The sequence below is a fragment of the Oryzias melastigma genome, linkage group LG16, assembly GCF_002922805.2.
Source record: "Oryzias melastigma strain HK-1 linkage group LG16, ASM292280v2, whole genome shotgun sequence".
In the NCBI taxonomy this organism is placed as follows: domain Eukaryota; kingdom Metazoa; phylum Chordata; class Actinopteri; order Beloniformes; family Adrianichthyidae; genus Oryzias; species Oryzias melastigma.
Window position 1 is genome coordinate 28,570,173 of NC_050527.1, and position 17,685 is coordinate 28,587,857.

General features: G+C 41.2%; 3 protein-coding genes across 5 annotated transcripts; 2 read left to right on the top strand and 1 right to left on the bottom strand.

Moving 5' to 3' along the window:
• Window positions 1–4,306: 4,306 nt before the first annotated feature.
• pycard (PYD and CARD domain containing) lies at window positions 4,307–8,342 on the top strand. The gene is made up of 3 exons (XM_024258250.2): window positions 4,307–4,708; window positions 7,291–7,323; window positions 7,912–8,342. The coding sequence occupies exons 1-3, from the start codon at window positions 4,459–4,461 to the stop codon at window positions 8,169–8,171; spliced, it is 543 nt and encodes a 180-aa protein (XP_024114018.1). The 5' UTR covers window positions 4,307–4,458; the 3' UTR covers window positions 8,172–8,342.
• A 1,710-nt stretch (window positions 8,343–10,052) lies between these two features.
• Window positions 10,053–12,776, top strand: dnajc28 (DnaJ (Hsp40) homolog, subfamily C, member 28). 3 transcript variants are annotated; one of them, XM_024258222.2, is made up of 3 exons: window positions 10,076–10,221; window positions 11,482–11,658; window positions 11,743–12,776. In XM_024258222.2, the coding sequence occupies exons 2-3, from the start codon at window positions 11,482–11,484 to the stop codon at window positions 12,631–12,633; spliced, it is 1,068 nt and encodes a 355-aa protein (XP_024113990.1). In that variant the 5' UTR covers window positions 10,076–10,221; the 3' UTR covers window positions 12,634–12,776. The 3 variants fall into 3 exon arrangements, with proteins under 3 accessions (XP_024113989.1, XP_024113990.1, XP_024113988.1); XM_024258221.2 differs by having other exon boundaries at window positions 10,053–10,170; window positions 11,482–12,776; XM_024258220.2 differs by having other exon boundaries at window positions 11,482–12,776.
• Window positions 12,777–15,579: 2,803 nt separating this feature from the next.
• LOC112136732 (potassium voltage-gated channel subfamily E member 2) lies at window positions 15,580–16,377 on the bottom strand. Its single transcript, XM_024258615.2, has one exon. The coding sequence runs from the start codon at window positions 16,285–16,287 to the stop codon at window positions 15,889–15,891; it is 399 nt and encodes a 132-aa protein (XP_024114383.1). The 5' UTR covers window positions 16,288–16,377; the 3' UTR covers window positions 15,580–15,888.
• Between the last annotated feature and the right edge of the window lie 1,308 nt (window positions 16,378–17,685).

Below are 17,685 nucleotides of genomic sequence, written 5' to 3' on the forward strand. Positions count from 1 at the left end.
ATTCAGACGCGATGCTCACTACTTTTCTTTCGTTTTTCTGACGTCACTCATTTCACAAAGTAAAATCGATTCAATACCAGCATTTCACGACGTTTATTTATGACTGAAGATGAAAGTGTGGATGGTTTATTCAAAAATTACATTTAAACACGTTTTTTTTGTTCAAATTTGTTCAACTGCAATGCATTGTGGTCTATATTTGCTAATCTAGTGATGTACACTAGTTTTTTTCATAGACTTGGGGAATTTCTAGTTGACTCGATTTTGTTATTAGTAGAATCGGACAGAACTAGAAAATGGAGAACGCATTATAAAGTGATTAGGGGGAATTCTGACATATTTTATTATGAACATAGAAATCCAAAACATAAAGAAGAATAAAATCTCACAAGTAACAGCTGGATCAAATTCTAAGAAAAATAAACAATAACCTAAATAATTAAAATAATAATAATAATACCAACCTAAAATAGCAATAAAATAAAAAGAGGCTGTTAAAATAAAATCAAGAGAATAAAAGCGTTGTGTTCCACATTTATAACTGATAACAAATTGAACAAACACATCAATTTAGATGTCAAAGACTTCCTGTTCGGTCACTTCCTGTTGTTGACCTAATGCTGGTTCTGTGTTGCAGCACCAGAACCCGTCGTCCCCGGTAAGAAGTTCAAATGTTTTCTCCTCAATGTTTGTCACTAAACTGAGATATTGTGAGGTTTGTGTTCTCGGTTGTCTTGTTTCATGCTGGGTTCTCGTGGTGGTCTCGGTCTCTCCTGGTCTCGTCTGTCGTCCTCAGTCTTCTTTGAGTCCACCGTCCTCTGTGTGGTCATGGAGTCTGGATTTCACTTCATTAATGTTGGATCACCTGCTTTGTCTCCTTTTACTGTTATTGCTGTATAAGTGCAATGCATGCTGGGAAAAGGTTCAGTTCAGTGGTGCAGGAAACGGTTCCAGATAGTGGAGTTTTCATATATATATATTTATGATTTCAGACGTTTTTGGTTTGTCTGTTTTTCCTTCTTGAAATCTTCTGATCTGTTTGTGTTAAATAAATAAAGAGTTTGACAGAAATAATCATTTCCAAGTTTTGGGTGTGAAAACAAACTGCTCTGAACTTGTCAGGAAGTTTCTTCTATCTTTTGATTTCTTTCATGTTTCCTCAGGAAAGCACTTCGTGGATAAATTCCGAGCGGAGCTGATTGAGGAAGTGACGTTCATGGAAGCCCTTTTCAAAGCGCTTCTGAACGAAGGCGTCATCTCGCCAGAGAGAGACAGAAGCATCAAAGCTCTGCCGACCAGGAGGAAGAAGCTGAGCGCGCTCCTCTCTGAGGACCTGCAGGACCAGAGCAAGAAGAACGTCTTCCTGTCCGTCCTGAGGGAGCAGCACCGCGACCTCGTCTCCAGACTGGAGAGGAGTTAAATACTCGAAGGAAACCGTGACATGTTTGTTAAAGCAGAAAACATTGAATAATAAACAAAAACATCAACAAAAAACAGCAAAAACATGAAAATGAGATGAAAACAAACATGACGCTGCATTCAGGAACCGTATGAATGTGGGACAGGACCTCTCCTCCACTTGGGTGGGACAGGACCTCTCTTGACTTCTCTCTGCCCCACCTCGAGTGGATCTCTGACAGTTTTACTCTGATCCGTATCAGCGGGAGAAAAAATAACCCTTCTAGACAAATAAAATAATAAAATAGAAAACCCGAAAGAGAAGTAGATAGACCTCCACATCCACCCACGAGTAGATAAAGGGAAAAACATCACGTCTCTATTTAGTCTTTTGTCTTAAATAAACAGGTTGACATACCCAAATATATTTCTCTTCTCTTACCCATCTGACCTCTGACACTGAAGACAACCTCACGACGATCAGGTAAGCCCCAGAGCCGTAAGCCTGAGAGACATAGAATAATACAAACATCTTCTCTTTTGAGTCCAAGGAATACGTGTATCATGTGAAAAGAATAGATCCTGTCAGACAGGAAAGAACTTTCAGGAGACTGTCTCCTATGCTCTCTATTCCGTAGCAAATGAACACAATAGTCGGTTAGGCGGACCTGCGATGGATTCATCTCGTGTGCCGTTTAAAATCCTAATCGAGGGTTTCTAAGAGTGATAATTAGTAAACCACATTAGACCAGATGCACGAGTCTTTTCCTCAATCGCGGGTAAATATAGAAACGAGGAGTCCATTAAATCCACGAGTCTGAACGAGTCTCTCGTGGGTAAACTTTAAATGAGCGGTTGTCTCGCGGCTTTTCCCCTGTGAAGAAATAAATTGGGATAAATAAAATCTCACGAGATTCTCACTCGTGAAGAAGAATCAAAGAGAGGAGCCAGAACCTCAACACAGGCGGCGGCTCAACACGTTCTTAGAGATGAAGGATTCTGAATTAGGAAGTAGAAAAGACGAATGTAGACAAAGAGGTTTGGAATTAACTTCAGTTTTATCACAATTCGATCGTCTTCATGGGATTCACACCAAAACATAAAGTCAGTCATAAAACATCAACAGTAGCTAAAGTTGCTAAACTAAACTAAGTTAACTTGAGTTATTTCCTCCAGAACTGTTTTAACCTGAAACATTAGTTGTAATTGTTGATTTGTTTAACCTCCTAAATGTTTTTAGCAGAGTGTATCCGTGGTTGTGACCCTCACTCCGTACTCAAATGTAGTCATGAAAAACGTTTCTACAGCGTAATGTAAATACTGATTGACACTAATGTATTAGAAATTAATTGCATTCTATAAAAGTATTATTATCTTTAAAGACAGATATATTATTAAATTCATGTTTTTATTCAGCTCTGAATCAAATGTTAATAATTCTTCAAATAAATCAACAAAAAATCACATTAAGGAAAGATGTCAAACTAGTGAACTAAAACATTCTAGTTTAACAAAAGATCTTGATGAAAGACTGATGAAAGTTTGAAGGTTATTTCTGGGAAGAAAACGTCTTCAGTTCAAAGGAGAAGAAGCAAAAAAAAGATCAAATATTTCTTATGAGGAAACCAGGTAAAGGTCAGAGGAGCAGCTGTTGACTGTATAAGAGAACTGGACTGAGTGGCCTCTCCCCCCTGATGGTCCAAACAGGAAGTACCTGCTGGTTCCAAGACGCCAAAAGACTTCTACAGAGAAACCAGCAGTCATTCTATTGGTCAGAAAAACATTCTTAATCTGATACATTTTTAACATTTTCTTTAGAATCTTCATTTTTTTCATGATTTTTTTCTGTAGTTCAAGTTATTCAAGTTATAAACTGACCAATCAGATGCCTCAATAAAGGTAGGTGGAGTCTGCTGGCCCCACCCAACGTTCAAAACATTTGACTGACAGATTTTTTTGTTCCCTGCGTTGAAGTGGAAGGGGCGTGGCCTGCCCTGTCACCTGGTTAAAAACAGGTATCGGGTTTCTTTGTATGACGGAGTATTACGGCCACTTTATAAAGAATTTAATAAAAACATAAATAAAAAAATTACGACTTTGAATCTCTTATATTTACAAGAATAAAGTCGTGTATTTATGACTTTTAATCTTGTAAATTTACGAGATTAAAAGTCTTAAATTAATGAGAAAAGAACCGAAGTTGTCTGTTTGTCAGAGTCGTGCTCGAAGATGAAGACGTGGAGAATCTTGTGAAGATTTATTTCCAGATCGTGTTAAAAAAGACATTCTGAACCTTTTGGCGATTCAAAATCAAATCATTTCCGGGTTCGTGTCGAGAGTTTCATGTGTAAATAAGAGCTCAGAGAAACATGTCCACAGGACCATCACTTTATTGTGCTTTTTCATTCACATACCCAGAATCCCTTTCACCACCTTCCATCATGTCTCTGAAGATGAGCAGAAACCAAAGGACAACGTAAAAAAGCTCCGGACGCCCCCTTCTCCAAATGAAACGTCCCGCCTCCACACAACACGACCACGAGGAATGACAAAAATCTGTTATGTTAGCACAAGAACACGGAAAATTCAGAAAACTGGTCCTTTTCAGACGGAAGGATCACAGAGTTGGAGGAGATCTGGTCTGTGAAGGAGGAAGAAATGTCTGGAAGTGAACATCTGCTTCATCAACAGGATCTGCAGAGATCCTACAAACCCCCATCAATGAATAAAACATGAATAAACTGTAAATCAAACAAAGAAACTTCCAAACATCTTTAAACCTTTAGTTTACCTGATGAAATCTCAGAGGCTGTTCACAGTTTAGTCGGTCTGCTTCCGCTCACGGTGTTCATTCACTGGAGCTCACTTCCACTTTAATACATTTACCAGAAAATAAACGTGTACATTTACGAGGTTCAAAGTCGTCGTTGATTGGCCCTGGGCCCCCAAATCTGTGAATCCGCTCCTGTTTGCGCCTCTTTTCTCCGTCAGTCGTCTTCTTCCTCTTCCTCATTCCTCTGCCGAGCATCTGTCCAGCTCCGTCTGGGGTTCTGACGGGAAATGGGCTCCAGGACCCACAAGAAGATTCTGGCGGACACGCTGGAGGACCTGACCGAGACAAACTTCCAGAAGTTCGTCCAGGACCTGGTGGACCGCCGGCAGGAGCCGCGCGTCAGGCGCGCCCGCGTGGACGGGAAGGGCTTCCTGGTGGTCGCAGATGTGATGGTCTCCACCTTCACGGAGAAGAAGGTTCTTTCGGTGGCCGCGGAGATCCTCAGGGGGATCGGCTGCTCCGAGGAGGCGCAGCAGCGTAAGACGTTCCGCTTTGATGGTTTGGCGCAGAAGCAGACGAGTCTGTGCGCAAAAATGAAAGGAAAACGAAGTGAGAGACAGAATGGATCCGAGAGTTTGTTCTTCACGATGACCGAAGTATCCGCGGACATCGAAGAAAACATTAGAAACGAAAACGTCAGAGGAAGACTCTCGGATACTTTCAGTTTCTTTCATTTTCTCTTTCCCGCTGAACGAGGCGCCGCGCGCCCCAAACCAGAGCTGTAGCGATTCACGTCAACGATTCGATTCATATCATAATCTTTGACTGACATATGATTCATCGTCGATGTTGGTTCAATTTGAACGATCCGATTCTCTGACTTAAAATGGATCTTGATCCCAAATTCCACAGCGCGGTTAAGTTAGTTTCATATTAAAATACCTAAATGGTTTTTGCTGACTGCTGACACAACAAACATTTCACATAACTCGTTTTCATTATTCACGATCCACGTAACGAGCAGACCACCGGAAACGCCGCTTCCCCGAGAGCTGCTGCTGGAAGTAAGGGACCGTCAACAAAGTGCTAGTGGGGGTTTTACATAAAACTTCTAACTGGAAATGCTTATTTAAAAAAAAAAAAACCTGCTGGATTTGACTTAATAAAACAATCCCAGATCCAAGCATTATAACATTCTGTTTCTGATCATTTACTTCTAGAATAAAGTAAAGGGATTGTTAGTCATTAGCCAACTATCACAAATGTTTTAGTTATAGTGAATAATCACATGACTTCAATACAATTTGTATAATAACAGCTGAATGAAAAAAATCCCAAAAAACAACCAACAATCCTCCAAGTTATGTAATTTAGAATCAAATCACTTCTTTTTCTAATAGCTTTTTCTCTGTAAATCAGAGAAACGTGGAACCACCTCTATTCAATAGAGGAGGAAATGGAGCAACTTTCACAACCCTTCTTTCTGTGATAGCTTTTTCTGTGTAAATCAGAGAAAGGTTGCTCCCACTGGTTTTATTTTAATTAAGCATTTCCAGTTAGAGGTTTTACGTAAAACTCCCACTTGCACTTTGTTGACGGTCCCTTACTTCCAGCAACAGCTCAGGCGCAGCTTTCGTTGAAGCGGCGTTTCCGGTGGTCTGCTCGTTATGTGGATCGTGAATAATGAAAACGAGTCATGTGAAATGTTTATTGTGTTATCAGCAGTCAGCAAAACAATTTGGGTATTTTAATATGAAACTAACTTAACCGCGCTGTTGAATTTGGGATCAAGATCCATTTTAAGTCAGAGAATCGGATACAATCAAATTGTTCAAAGCGAAACCAATATCGACTGTGAATCGGATCTGGAACCGCAGATTATTCAACTCAGTTCAGTTTTATTTATATAGCCCAATATCTCAAAACAGTTTCCTCATTGGGCTTCTGCAGAAGCAGAAGGACGGTCATAAAGCATAAAGATCTAAACTGAGTATTGCTGCTCTTAGAGCACATGTGTCAAAGTTAAGGCCCGGGGGCCGGATCCGGCCCCTGGGTGATGACATCCGGCCCTCAAGATCATTTTGTATTTTTGTTGTCTTGTGCTGGTTGCAACCCTCTATCATTCCCAAGTCGTTACATATTGACGGATGGTTAAGGGCCCTCCCCTTTAAAAAATTTACACAACTCTTCGTTTTTCAACGTCTAGTTAAATCAAGTCTCCCCAAGCTCAGGGTAAACCGGTACCGGTCTGGTACTGGGACGTGGACTGCACCGGTATCCTAACCTAAACTCAGAACTGGACAATTGGTACCGGAAACGGTACCAGATGCAGACCAGGCTAGGGTTAGGCTACCATATTATGGTACCACTACCGTCTGCGTCCCGAGGTTCGGTCCGCATTAAAACGTAACATTTTTAAAGCTGTAAAATATTAGTTTTAGTGTCTTCAATAAATGTTTATTGTGTTTGGCTAAGGTGTGCTTTGGATTTTGGCTCCCTGTGTTATTGAGTTTGACGCCCCTGCCCTTAGACCCTCCTCTCTGGTAAGGAAAAAAAATCCTTGAAAAAAAATAATTCAGGAAAAAAAGAAGAAACAGGGGATGTGTGATCTCTCCCTCGTGCCCATATGAGGGAGAGATCCTCTCCCAGGACGGACAGGCGATTTACCAGGACTGTTAAAGAAAGATTAGCTTATCTAACTCTACAACTACGTATCTGAATAGAGTTCAGATAGGATTGGGGGACGAGTGGGAGCGAGGCCCCTAAGATGAGCCAGAGGCGAGGTCCACGGCCAAGAAGAGCCAGAGACGAGGTCCACGGCCAAGAAGAGCCAGAGGCGAGGTCCACGGCCAAGAAGAGCCAGAGACGAGGTCCACGGCCAAGAGCAGGAGCACAGACAATCCACCTGGAATCTGAAATAGGAAAGATGAACAACACATGAATTGCACTTCACCAAACAGAAGCAGAGATAACTAAATATAATAAATAACAAAGAATGAAAGAAAAGTAAATGATTTCAAAGTTAAAGATATATGAGTTGAATAGTTGAAAAGAATAGTTACAGCTCTGTTCCACCCAAAGTGTTTTCCAGAATCTAACTCTGTTTCTGTCATTTTCAGTGAAGGAGGCGGAGTCTTCACCTTCTGGTTCAGGTCAGCTCCGCTCTTTTATCTACTATACTAGTTTGTTCAATATTATTTAATTCAGAATAAATATGTTAATTTATATAAATTTAAGAACTGTTTTAATTTTTTTTAATTTGCCTTTATTTAGCACTTTTATATCCAGTTCAGAGTTTCTTCAAATGTATGTGGTGGAGTGAAAACACTGAGGTGTAGCTCTCAGCTCTGTGAAAGGAAAACCGTTTCTGTATGTTTCTCTACATGTAGACTAACGTTTGGTTAAGTTTATGTAGACATATGAGATCATGATTAATACACCAAATGAGATTCCAAAATGTCAGTTTTTTTTGTATTCTTTAGCGTAATTTCAAAGGGAAGTTGTCAGGTTTTGTTTTCAGGAACCCAAAATAAGTCAAATCAGGAGTGCAGGAAATCAGATTTATCATCTTGATGTGGAAGGAGCTGAACTAAAAGGCGTCCCAGTGGTTCCTGCATCCCGAGCAGAGAACCATGTAAACGAAAGAAAGAAACCATCTGAGAAAACCAAAACTTCCTTTTAAGTCTGAGTTTAACCAAGAGCATGTCGACGGAGTCACTAAAATCTTCCTTCTTCTGCAGAACAACACTTTGTGGACAAACACTTCAGCGAGCTGATCGACAGAGTCACCTGCGTTGAACCGATCTTAGATCTGCTTCTCCAGAAAGAAGTCCTCCAGCATGAAGCCTATAACTCCATCAGATCGATGCCCACCCCTCAAGCTAAGATGCGGGAGCTCCTGATTCACCTGAGGGCAAGCCCCGCCCACAAAGACATCTTCTACGACATCCTAAAGAAGCAGCAGAAACACCTCGTTGAAGACCTTGAAGGAAACAGTTAAACATGTTTTTGAAGAAAAGGAATAAAATATTGTTATTGGTGGCTGATTTTGTCTTTGTTTACGGAGGGAACAATGTGAGGAGTCCCCACAGCGAATCAGCTCTCTCCATCAAACCCCGTCTTGACACGCTCATCAGCTGTGAAACAAAAATAAATAACTGGTTTACTGAAACAATGATTTTTTCTTTTAATTAAACAAATGAGCAGACATGAATCTCCGTTAGAAGGCACAGCAGGTTTAAGCACTTTGTGTTGGGCTTCATTTCAAGATTGATAACACTGACAGAGTAACTCCGCCCCCTTGGTGTTACAAACAGGAAGTGGCTCCAAGAAGCCAAACCCCCTTAGACTTCTCTGGAGATATAATCAGCTGTTACTCAGTTATTCAAGTTATAAACTGACCAATCAGATGCCTCAGTAAAAGCCGGCCCCTATGACCAAAAATATTTAAATTCTTTGACAGAGATGTACTTTCCAGTGAAAGAGGTGTGGCCTTCCAACAAGCTCTCTCCTGATTGGAGAGAGTGGTTGCCACAAAAGAATGACAGCCTGACTTGGACCAATCCCTCCTTACTGAAGACCTCTGGCTTCAACATGGCGCCGTCTGTATTACAAAAAATATGGCGACTGAATTAACTTCATTATTTGGAGACCGTTAATCTTTCACAAATCAGCTGTTTCCAAGAGGTGGTTTTGATGCTGCTTTTATACCCTAAGACCTGAATACTTCATATACAGTCTCTTTACTTTGACAAATAACTTTTTAATGTACTTTAAAGTGCTGGCCTTTTTCTTCCATTTTATTGAAGTCAGTGTTTTTGTCTTTGTTCTGAGCTTTCTTTCTCACCAGAATCTTCTGAGGAACCAAAATCAGGAATTGGTTTTATAAACATGGATGGTTCTCGACCACCTCAGAGTCTGACTACTCCAGACTCGCTCCTTCTGTCAGGTCCAGAGACCTCCTGAAAAAGGGCTCTACACCGAAAAAGTTATTCAAATAGAATTTGTTTAAATTAATTTGTACTGATGAGTTATTTTTCACCAAAAAAATGAACAAATTAAGTGCAGTAAAATTGCTTATGACAGAAACTTGTACATTTTCCTCAAACAAAACTGTCTTGTGAAAACACAAAAAATTATAAACCACTTAGAACCAAATACAACAACGTGGAGGTCTGCTAGTTGGAAGTAATACATTTATAGATTCTAAATAGTCTTACTGTTTTGGTAATTTCAGATTACTCCTTTTTTATTTATCTTTACAGAAAAAAAATTAGTTTTTTTTTAACTCTGTTTCTTTCAAATCTTGAGTAATGGGACCTTTTCTAACCACTTTCTACTGTGAATATAATATTTCCAAACATTTTTGTGAGGGGCGTCTGCAAATTACTCTAAAACGAAGTAACAAAAGTGTGATTTACAAAAACATTTTCATTACTTTGTCCATCAGCCTGAAAGAGAAAAGCACATATTTGGAGAGGGGCCCAGCTGCAGACAAACATTTGGATATTTGACAGAAAACGACAAATAACTGTAATCTTAACAAAGCACATTTTTCAATATAGGTTTTATTAGTATTATTATAATATGAATATATTACAAAATATATTATATATATTATGTAAAAATAGTATAATATTTATTATATTGATTACAGTTATACAATATTGCATTCCATTGATTGTTCTTTCCTCAAAACTCAGGGTGTGGATGAGAAAAGTTACACAAACTAAAGACTTTATAACAAAAAATGTGCTTATTTGCTCAAATTTTCAATTTGTTTTTGACATTTTCAACACAGCTGGACACATTTGGTAGAAACGACAAAAATATTCCACAAAGAAATGACAAATGGATGTCTTTAGCCTACATCGAGCAATAAAGTTTTATTCAAAAAAGCGCGCGAGCGCGCGGCAGCTGTGACCGGAAGTAGCGGAAGTGCTAGCTGCAGTAGCCGCTCGCTGACGCTGAGTCCTTCCGCCGCCGCTTGACCGCAGAAAGTGAGTCTCGTGACGGATTCACGGCGACCGTTCTCGCGCCTGTCCCCGAAGGTGAACGGACGTTCTAACGGTGCTTTAACCCTGTCGTTAAACCGCTTTCGGGGTGCCGGTTCCGACGTTAGCCTAACCGGAAATGCTTTTATGTTTCGATCTTACATAAACACGTCTATGGGTAAATAAACTCAGCGGGGTGGATATGCAACTTCTTGGTTTTGACAGTGAAAGTCAGGCAGAAGTAATACAATAATGAACAAATGATGAATGGAAGAGAGAGATTTATTAACAGAATGTTTCCACTACTGTAAACAAAGATTTATTAAAGAAAAGTACATATATGAGAATAAATTCGTAAAATTATGATTTTAAAAATCCCAATTTTACATGGAAAACGTTTTTCAAAATAAAGTTGTAATTTAATTAAAATAAAGCAGTACTTTTACAAAATCAAAAATTAGATTCATTGGGATTCCTGATTTTCATCCTGTTTCTCTGAATTAAACAGGTTATGTTTGATTGTATTGGTGGAAAAAAAATGTTAAACTAAATCTTAGATTTAATATTTGAAAAAGAAAAACTATTTCCTTGAAAATAACATTTTTGAAGCAGAAATGCACACATTTTTTCTGGTAAAATTTTACAACTTCATTTTCATATATTTGCTTATTCTTCCTCACTTATAGCAGGACAGTCGACCTCAATCGAACAAGGGACCAAAATCCAAAACACGCCTTAGGTTACGGGCTAAAGGATAAACATTTATTGAACACTCTAAAACTACATTTTTTAAAACTTTAAACCATAACTTTTTAGCATAATTATGAACTAGATATATAGCATTACCTGTGATAATGCTAGTGTGAATGCTGGAAGCTGAATTTGGCCGCTGAAGATGCTAGTGCTGATAGCTGAAGATGCTGAAGCTGAAAACCCTGAAGCTAATAGTGGAAAACGTTGAAGAAGCTGAAGAAATAGCTAAATGTCAAAATAGCTTAAAAAACTGAAAAAAGTCTAAATTAGTCACAACAGCTGGCATGTAGCTTAAATCTTGGAAAATGCCAAAATAGTCCAAAAAGCTGCAGAATGCCAATTTTTAAAACTTTAAAACTGTAACTTTTTAACATTATTATGAATAATAAAAAGGCAGGAATATTATTCCAGAATAAATCAACTTAAACCTTAAATAACTTTCAATATTTTTCTCTCCATAAGAATACCATACCTTCATCATGGCAAGAAACATCTTTACATCTTCAGATATTATCAAAAGAGATAAAAACTGCATCGACTTTATTAACGTTATTTCTCTTCCAGATGAGCTGCACCGTCCAGCTGCTGACCTCCCGCCTCAGCGTCAGTCGCCGCTGTCTCCTGTCGCCGCGGCGCTCGCCGGCGCTCCGGTGGCTCAGCGGTGGTCATCAGAGGAGCCGCAGCCTGAAGGAGAGCTACCGCCTCCTGCAGCTGCCCGAGGAGGGCAACACCCCCGCTCAGGTGAGGCAGGCCTACCTGCGCCTCGCCAAGCTCTACCACCCAGACTCCGGCTCCGCCACGGCCGACGGCGTGCTGTTCGCGCAGGTGGAGGAGGCGTACCGGGCCGTGCTGACCCATCAGAGCAAGGTCAGACAGAAGGAGGCGGAGGAGGAAGAGGAGGACGAAGGTAAGTCCAGAGGAGCGGCGCTTCAGCACAGACACTACCTCAGCTTCGACGGCGTGGGCTCGGGCACCCCCAGCCAGCGGGAGCGTCAGTACCGGCAGGTCCGCGTTGACCGAGCGGCCGAGCAGGTTCTGAGCTACCGGCAGAGGGAGCACGAGAGGGCGGCGGCGGGCGGCGGCGCGCTGGTGGAGCGGGACACGCGGCAGCGCAGCCGTAAGATCAAGATCACCCAGGCGGTGGAGCGGCTGGTGGAAGACCTGATCCAGGAGTCCATGGCCCGCGGAGACTTCCGGAACCTGAGCGGCGCCGGGAAACCGCTCAGTAAGTTTGCACACAACCCGTACGCCGACCCTATGACCCACAACCTCAACCGCATCCTCATCGACAACGGCTACCAGCCGCCGTGGGTCGTCACACAGCGGGACATCCGCGAGAGCGCCGCCCGGATCCGAGCCCACCTGCTGGAGGGGCGGGCCCGGCTCGGCGAGCAGATGACCCCCGCCGAGCAGACGCAGTGGGAGCAGCTGTGTGCGTCTGCGCAGGAGCAGCTGCTGCAGCTGAACAAGCTGGTGGACAACTACAACCTCATCGTGCCCATGCTCAACATGCAGATGGTCCACTTCAGCCTGACCCGAGAGCTGGAGCGGGCCGCCAAAGGAGCGCAGCAGCGCCGGCTGGAGCGGCAGGAGGAGGCGGAGAAGGAGCGGCAGAGGAGGAAGGAGGAGAAGAAAAGAGCCAACGCCGCCGTGAGGATCAAAGCCAGCAGAAAACAGGGACTCCTGGCGTGGGTCAAGAGTTTGGTTTCACACTGACATGGAAACCCAGAACCCCAGAGTCGGTTCTGGTTCTGATCAGAACTCCAGGATGACAGGAGTAACAAAAACACAAACGAATAACAGCAGAATAACACTGAGATCTATTTAATGTAAATAAATCATTTTTCTTGGAAATCGGATCCTTGTTTATTCATTCATTTGTCTTTCATCTGAGGCGCTTTGACTCCATTTTTTCTTCTCTTGAACAGTTTTTGCTTCAGGTAGAAGTCCTTTTATTTTACACAGACTGATTATCACTCAACATCTTCCTGTTCTCACATTCCTTTATATCCTTCAAAAATATATATTTATCTGAGGGAAATAAACCTGAAACTTCTGCAGAAATAGAAAGACATTTATCATTTAAAATCAACCTCAACTCAGTCTAGTTTCTACCCATAAATGTGATTTAAAAGTAACAAAAGTTACTTTGATAAATGATGAATGAAACTGAAATGTCAGAAGTTCCACAGATAAGTACAAGTGTCACATTTAAACGTAGAATCGAATTACACGATTTAATACTGAAAACTGACGAAAGGATGGATGAAAATGCTTTTATTTTGTAGTAATGAACCACTTCATTTCCAGGTTTTTGCTTGTGTGTTTCTAAATGTTGTTGATCATTCAGACATTTTATTCTGGTTCGATGAAATAGAAACATTTGACTGGAGTTTAGATACGAAGATGATTCTGTCCCACAGTCCACCTGAAGGACGGGACGGTCTTCACGGGTCGTCTCCAGCCACACACTCCAGAACTCTCCCACATTTACACCAGTACGCCGTGAAAAGAAACACAGTGAACAAACACCATGATGACATCCTGAGGAACCATAAATAAAAGAACGTTTCCAAAATCTCTAATGCAGAGAGAAAATAGTCTCACCGGATTTGTGTATTACTCCTACAAAACATTTTGTGTGTAACTGTGTGAACTAGCAGCTGTGTATTCTCATGTACACTCAAATATAACTTTACAAATACAACATACAGTCTAAGCACTCACAACTAGAAATTACAACATTTAAAACTGATTACAAAGTTCCTCACATCTTCAGATTTGTGTTTAAATGCTGAGTCGTCAGTTTTCTTATTAGCTGCTTTGAACTTCAATGGTGAAGAAAATCTGGTAAAAATGTGACATTTTTTCAATATTCTTAAATAAATATGCACCAATAATTAAGATTAAAAGTATTTTGTTTAAGTTTGTGACATTGTGGATCGAAAAGATCTAAATAAAACTAAAAGGTGGCTTTTTAGTTTCTTATTATTATTTTTATTGTTATAAAATACTTCCAAACTACTTTGACATCACCAAGGGGTGTTTTTTTCATCATGAACAAATAAAATGAACAAAACAATAAATCAAAGTCCAGAGTCTCTCATTTACCACATAAAACAGCAGGAACACTTTGCTGAGCAATCCAAAGAATATTGAACCTCTTATTAATACCATAACTCAAACGTCGATATAACTTATCTATAGTTTATCACAACAGTAGGACGGTAGAAAAGACATTCCAGTGATTTTAGAGTTTCCTTTATGGGTGAATTTGACCATTTTAAAGACGAATAAAGCAGAAAAGACATAGAGAATCAGAAGAAGAAATGAAACACAGGAGAGGAAATGAGCTATTTAGACCAGAGAATGGTAACTCCGGGCCTCGAGGGCCGCTGTGTCCGCATGATTTCCAGATATCATCCTAACTCATAACTTATTACCTGGTTCAGGTGTGTCCAGCCAATTAGAACATGCCAGAGCAGAGTATGGTGGAAAACATGCAGGAATCCGGCCCTCGAGGCCTGGAGATACCTGTCTCTGATTTAGACGTTGGACTTTGTTTGTTTTGATAAACTTTTGCTTCATTATCTGGACAAAAACAAGCGCTAAGAGGTAAACTTCCCTCTAAGATGGTCACCTCTCTCAAAACGAGCTACAGCTGTGAAGCCGTTACCATGACAACGTGTGTTAAATAGTATACAATATTTCTTTTTTTTGCTTGCAAAAATTATTTTTGCACTTGCAAACTTTTTTTTCTTTAAAAAAATACTTTTGGGATTGCACCACAAACGTTTTCGATCCGTAGTGCCTCATCTCGCTTTTGGACTACTTTTGATTTTTCGTTCAAAATTTTCTCTCAGCGTTACGTTTGTGCATTGATATATATATATATATATATATATATATACGTTTGTGCATTGATTACTGGGTTGGCTCTTGCCTATTCGCTGCTACAGACAGAGACGTGCGCGCACAGGCGCGATCGTTATGCATTGATTCATGGCAGCAGAACGCTGCTGTTTATGTGGAGGACAGGCAGACATCAAATGGCGTATACCTGTATAGCGCTTTCTACCCTCCTCCGAGGGCCCAAAGCGCTTCACAGTCACAGACCCATTCACCCAATCATACATTCACACACTGGTGGTGGCTCCACTGCCACCAACTGGCGCCAACCTCCACCAGAGGCTATTCGGGGTTCAGTGTCTTGCCCAAGGACACTTCGACACATGGGGGGGAGTCGAACCTGCTCACTTCTAATCAGGAGTCTACCGCTGCACCACGGCCGCCCCCAACATCAACCACAAAAATTGGGCTCATTTCTTAACTGATTTTCAACGTAAAATCAAAGATAGGACAAAAGTGTGATGAGGCACTACGCATCAAACAAAGTTTGTGCTGGAATCGTAAAAATATATTTTTAAAGAAAAATGAAGTTTGTAAACGCAAAAATACGTTTTTGAAAGGAAATATTTAATATTTTAATATTTTCAAAGTAGTTTTTTTCTTAACACTTTACATTTTGTTTGCAAATTGTAAAATTTTGATGTCAAAACTGTGACTTTTGCTTTCAATATGGTGGCACAAAAATCCCTCTGTAGAGGGGAGGATCATAGACTGTATAAAAATAATAATAGTATTTTTACAGTCAATGGGGAGGATGTAGCAGCCGCTCAGTCAGTGGGGGTGGGGTCAGAAGGGTCAAAGAGGGGTAGCTCATGTGGGCCACACAAAATCGATTTGAATTTATTTAGTTCGACATATTCTTTATAAAACGTCACTTTTAGAAGAAGGAATTCAGACAAGTCGTCTTCAGAATCCCTCGCCTTCAGAGGCGTCGGCTGTCTGTTTCAGAGCTGAAGCTTCTTTGACTCGTTTCAGAGAAAGTTCAGCTTCTGAAAGCGTGAAGTTTCAGGGGCTGGATGAGTGAAGCCGCCCTCACAGACGCATCGTTTCAACGTTTCCAGGTCACTCCAGGCCGTGCTCCGCCCCTGTAGCTGCTGCAGGGTTGCAGAAGACGACGGCCCCCTCCCTGCTCGCCTCCCTGTGCAGGGCCTCAGCCACGACCCGGCTGGGCGCCGCCACGGCGCTCCAGTCGTGTGCGATGTACTGGTGGTACGGGTCCTGGGAGCTCTCCAGCTTCTTGGAGCGGATGTAGCTGAGCATGATGCCGAAGGTGCAGAAGCTGAACATGCCCACCACCAGGAACACGTACACGACGCCCTGAGACTGGGCCCGGGCTCCGCCTCCGGCCTGCACGGCATGCTGGGTGGTGTAGTTGTGAGCGTGGAGGCTGGTGCTGTTGAAGCAGTGGTGCAGGAAGGAGAGCAGGAGCGCCTGCAGATCTGTGCTGTTGATGGGGGACATGGCGAGCCCTGGCAGCGACTAAAGCCAGCTTCAGTCAGAAAAACGTCAGGAAGCTGGAAGATCTGCTGACAGAAACCACTTTTTAGAGTGAAAAACTGACATAAATCGTTATTTTCTTGATGTTTCAGATATCCTGATATATAAGAAAGAAATCTGCTTCACTTTTGCCTAAAGACACTTTAACGAGGAGCCATAAAAGAAAAGTTTTCTGTGAGAAATGTGAACACAACAGGGCTTTAAAGGGACATTTAAATGATTCACTATCAATCATAATCACAGAAACCGGCTCATACGGCTGTGCGAGAGCGTTTTACAGAAACAGACGTCGGATTTCTTCGTATTTGTTGTTTTTCTGCTGCTGTTCTATGGAGCTACATTGGGGCCAATATGATTTGAAACCCAAATAAAACAAATTGAAAAAAAAAAAGTAAAATGTTAACCTCATTATTTACAGCTTTAAATGTTCTGTTTTTTAGAGGTCAAAACTCAAAATTTCAAATTTTTATTTCACTTTCAACTCTTTTCTTTTTCATTTTCAAATCTGAAAATTTCAGTTTCAAAACTTAAAGAAACAGAAAAAAAAGGTTTGAAATGGAAAGTTTGAGTTTTGAAACCTAAATAACTGAATATTTGAAGCTGAAAATAATTACGTTCATGTTAGAATCGCAAAAAGTTTTGGAGATTTTACTTTTTTTTTGGCCAAACAAATATTTGTTTTCACGATGTTTTATTTGCCATTCAAATAATATTGACCCCCATTTAGCTCCAGACCGTTCTGGGTTTGTTTCTCAACATTGCAGGTCTGAACTAAGACACAGATTTGTTTGTGGTGATTAAGTCAAATGTCTCAGACGACGTTTACAGAAACAGCTAATCGCTAACAGCTGAATGACTCCTCTCAATTCAGTTCCAGATCATTGTCTAAACTTTTTAGTAACATAGAAGAACAGTCATGAAAGAAAACTGAGTTAAATTAGATTTAGTTCAACATCCAGAGTAATCTTCTGCAGGCCGGTTCGACCTCTCAGAAGCAGCTCTTGGATCTCTCTAAGCACATACCTGGATCAGCTCCTGCTCCAGCAGCTCCTGCAGGTCGGAATGAGCGGCGCTGAAGAGGCTGAGCGCCGTCCTTCCTCAGAGAAGACACGCTCAGCACGTCAACACGTTTAATGAAAGCGGAGGTGACAGGACAAGGTCAAAGCTCCCCGCTCCACAGATGCAGTTCAGAGGAAAACGTCTGGAGATTCTGCTCAAAGTCTCCTTACAAACGCTTCCTCTCAGAAAACATTGGACTGAACGAAGCTTTAGAAGACAGTTGGAGCTTTCAGAAACTCCTGAGTTCAAGTTACATCACCTTCAAGGGTCCTTTAGCTCAGCGTGTGTGTGTGTGTGTGTGGG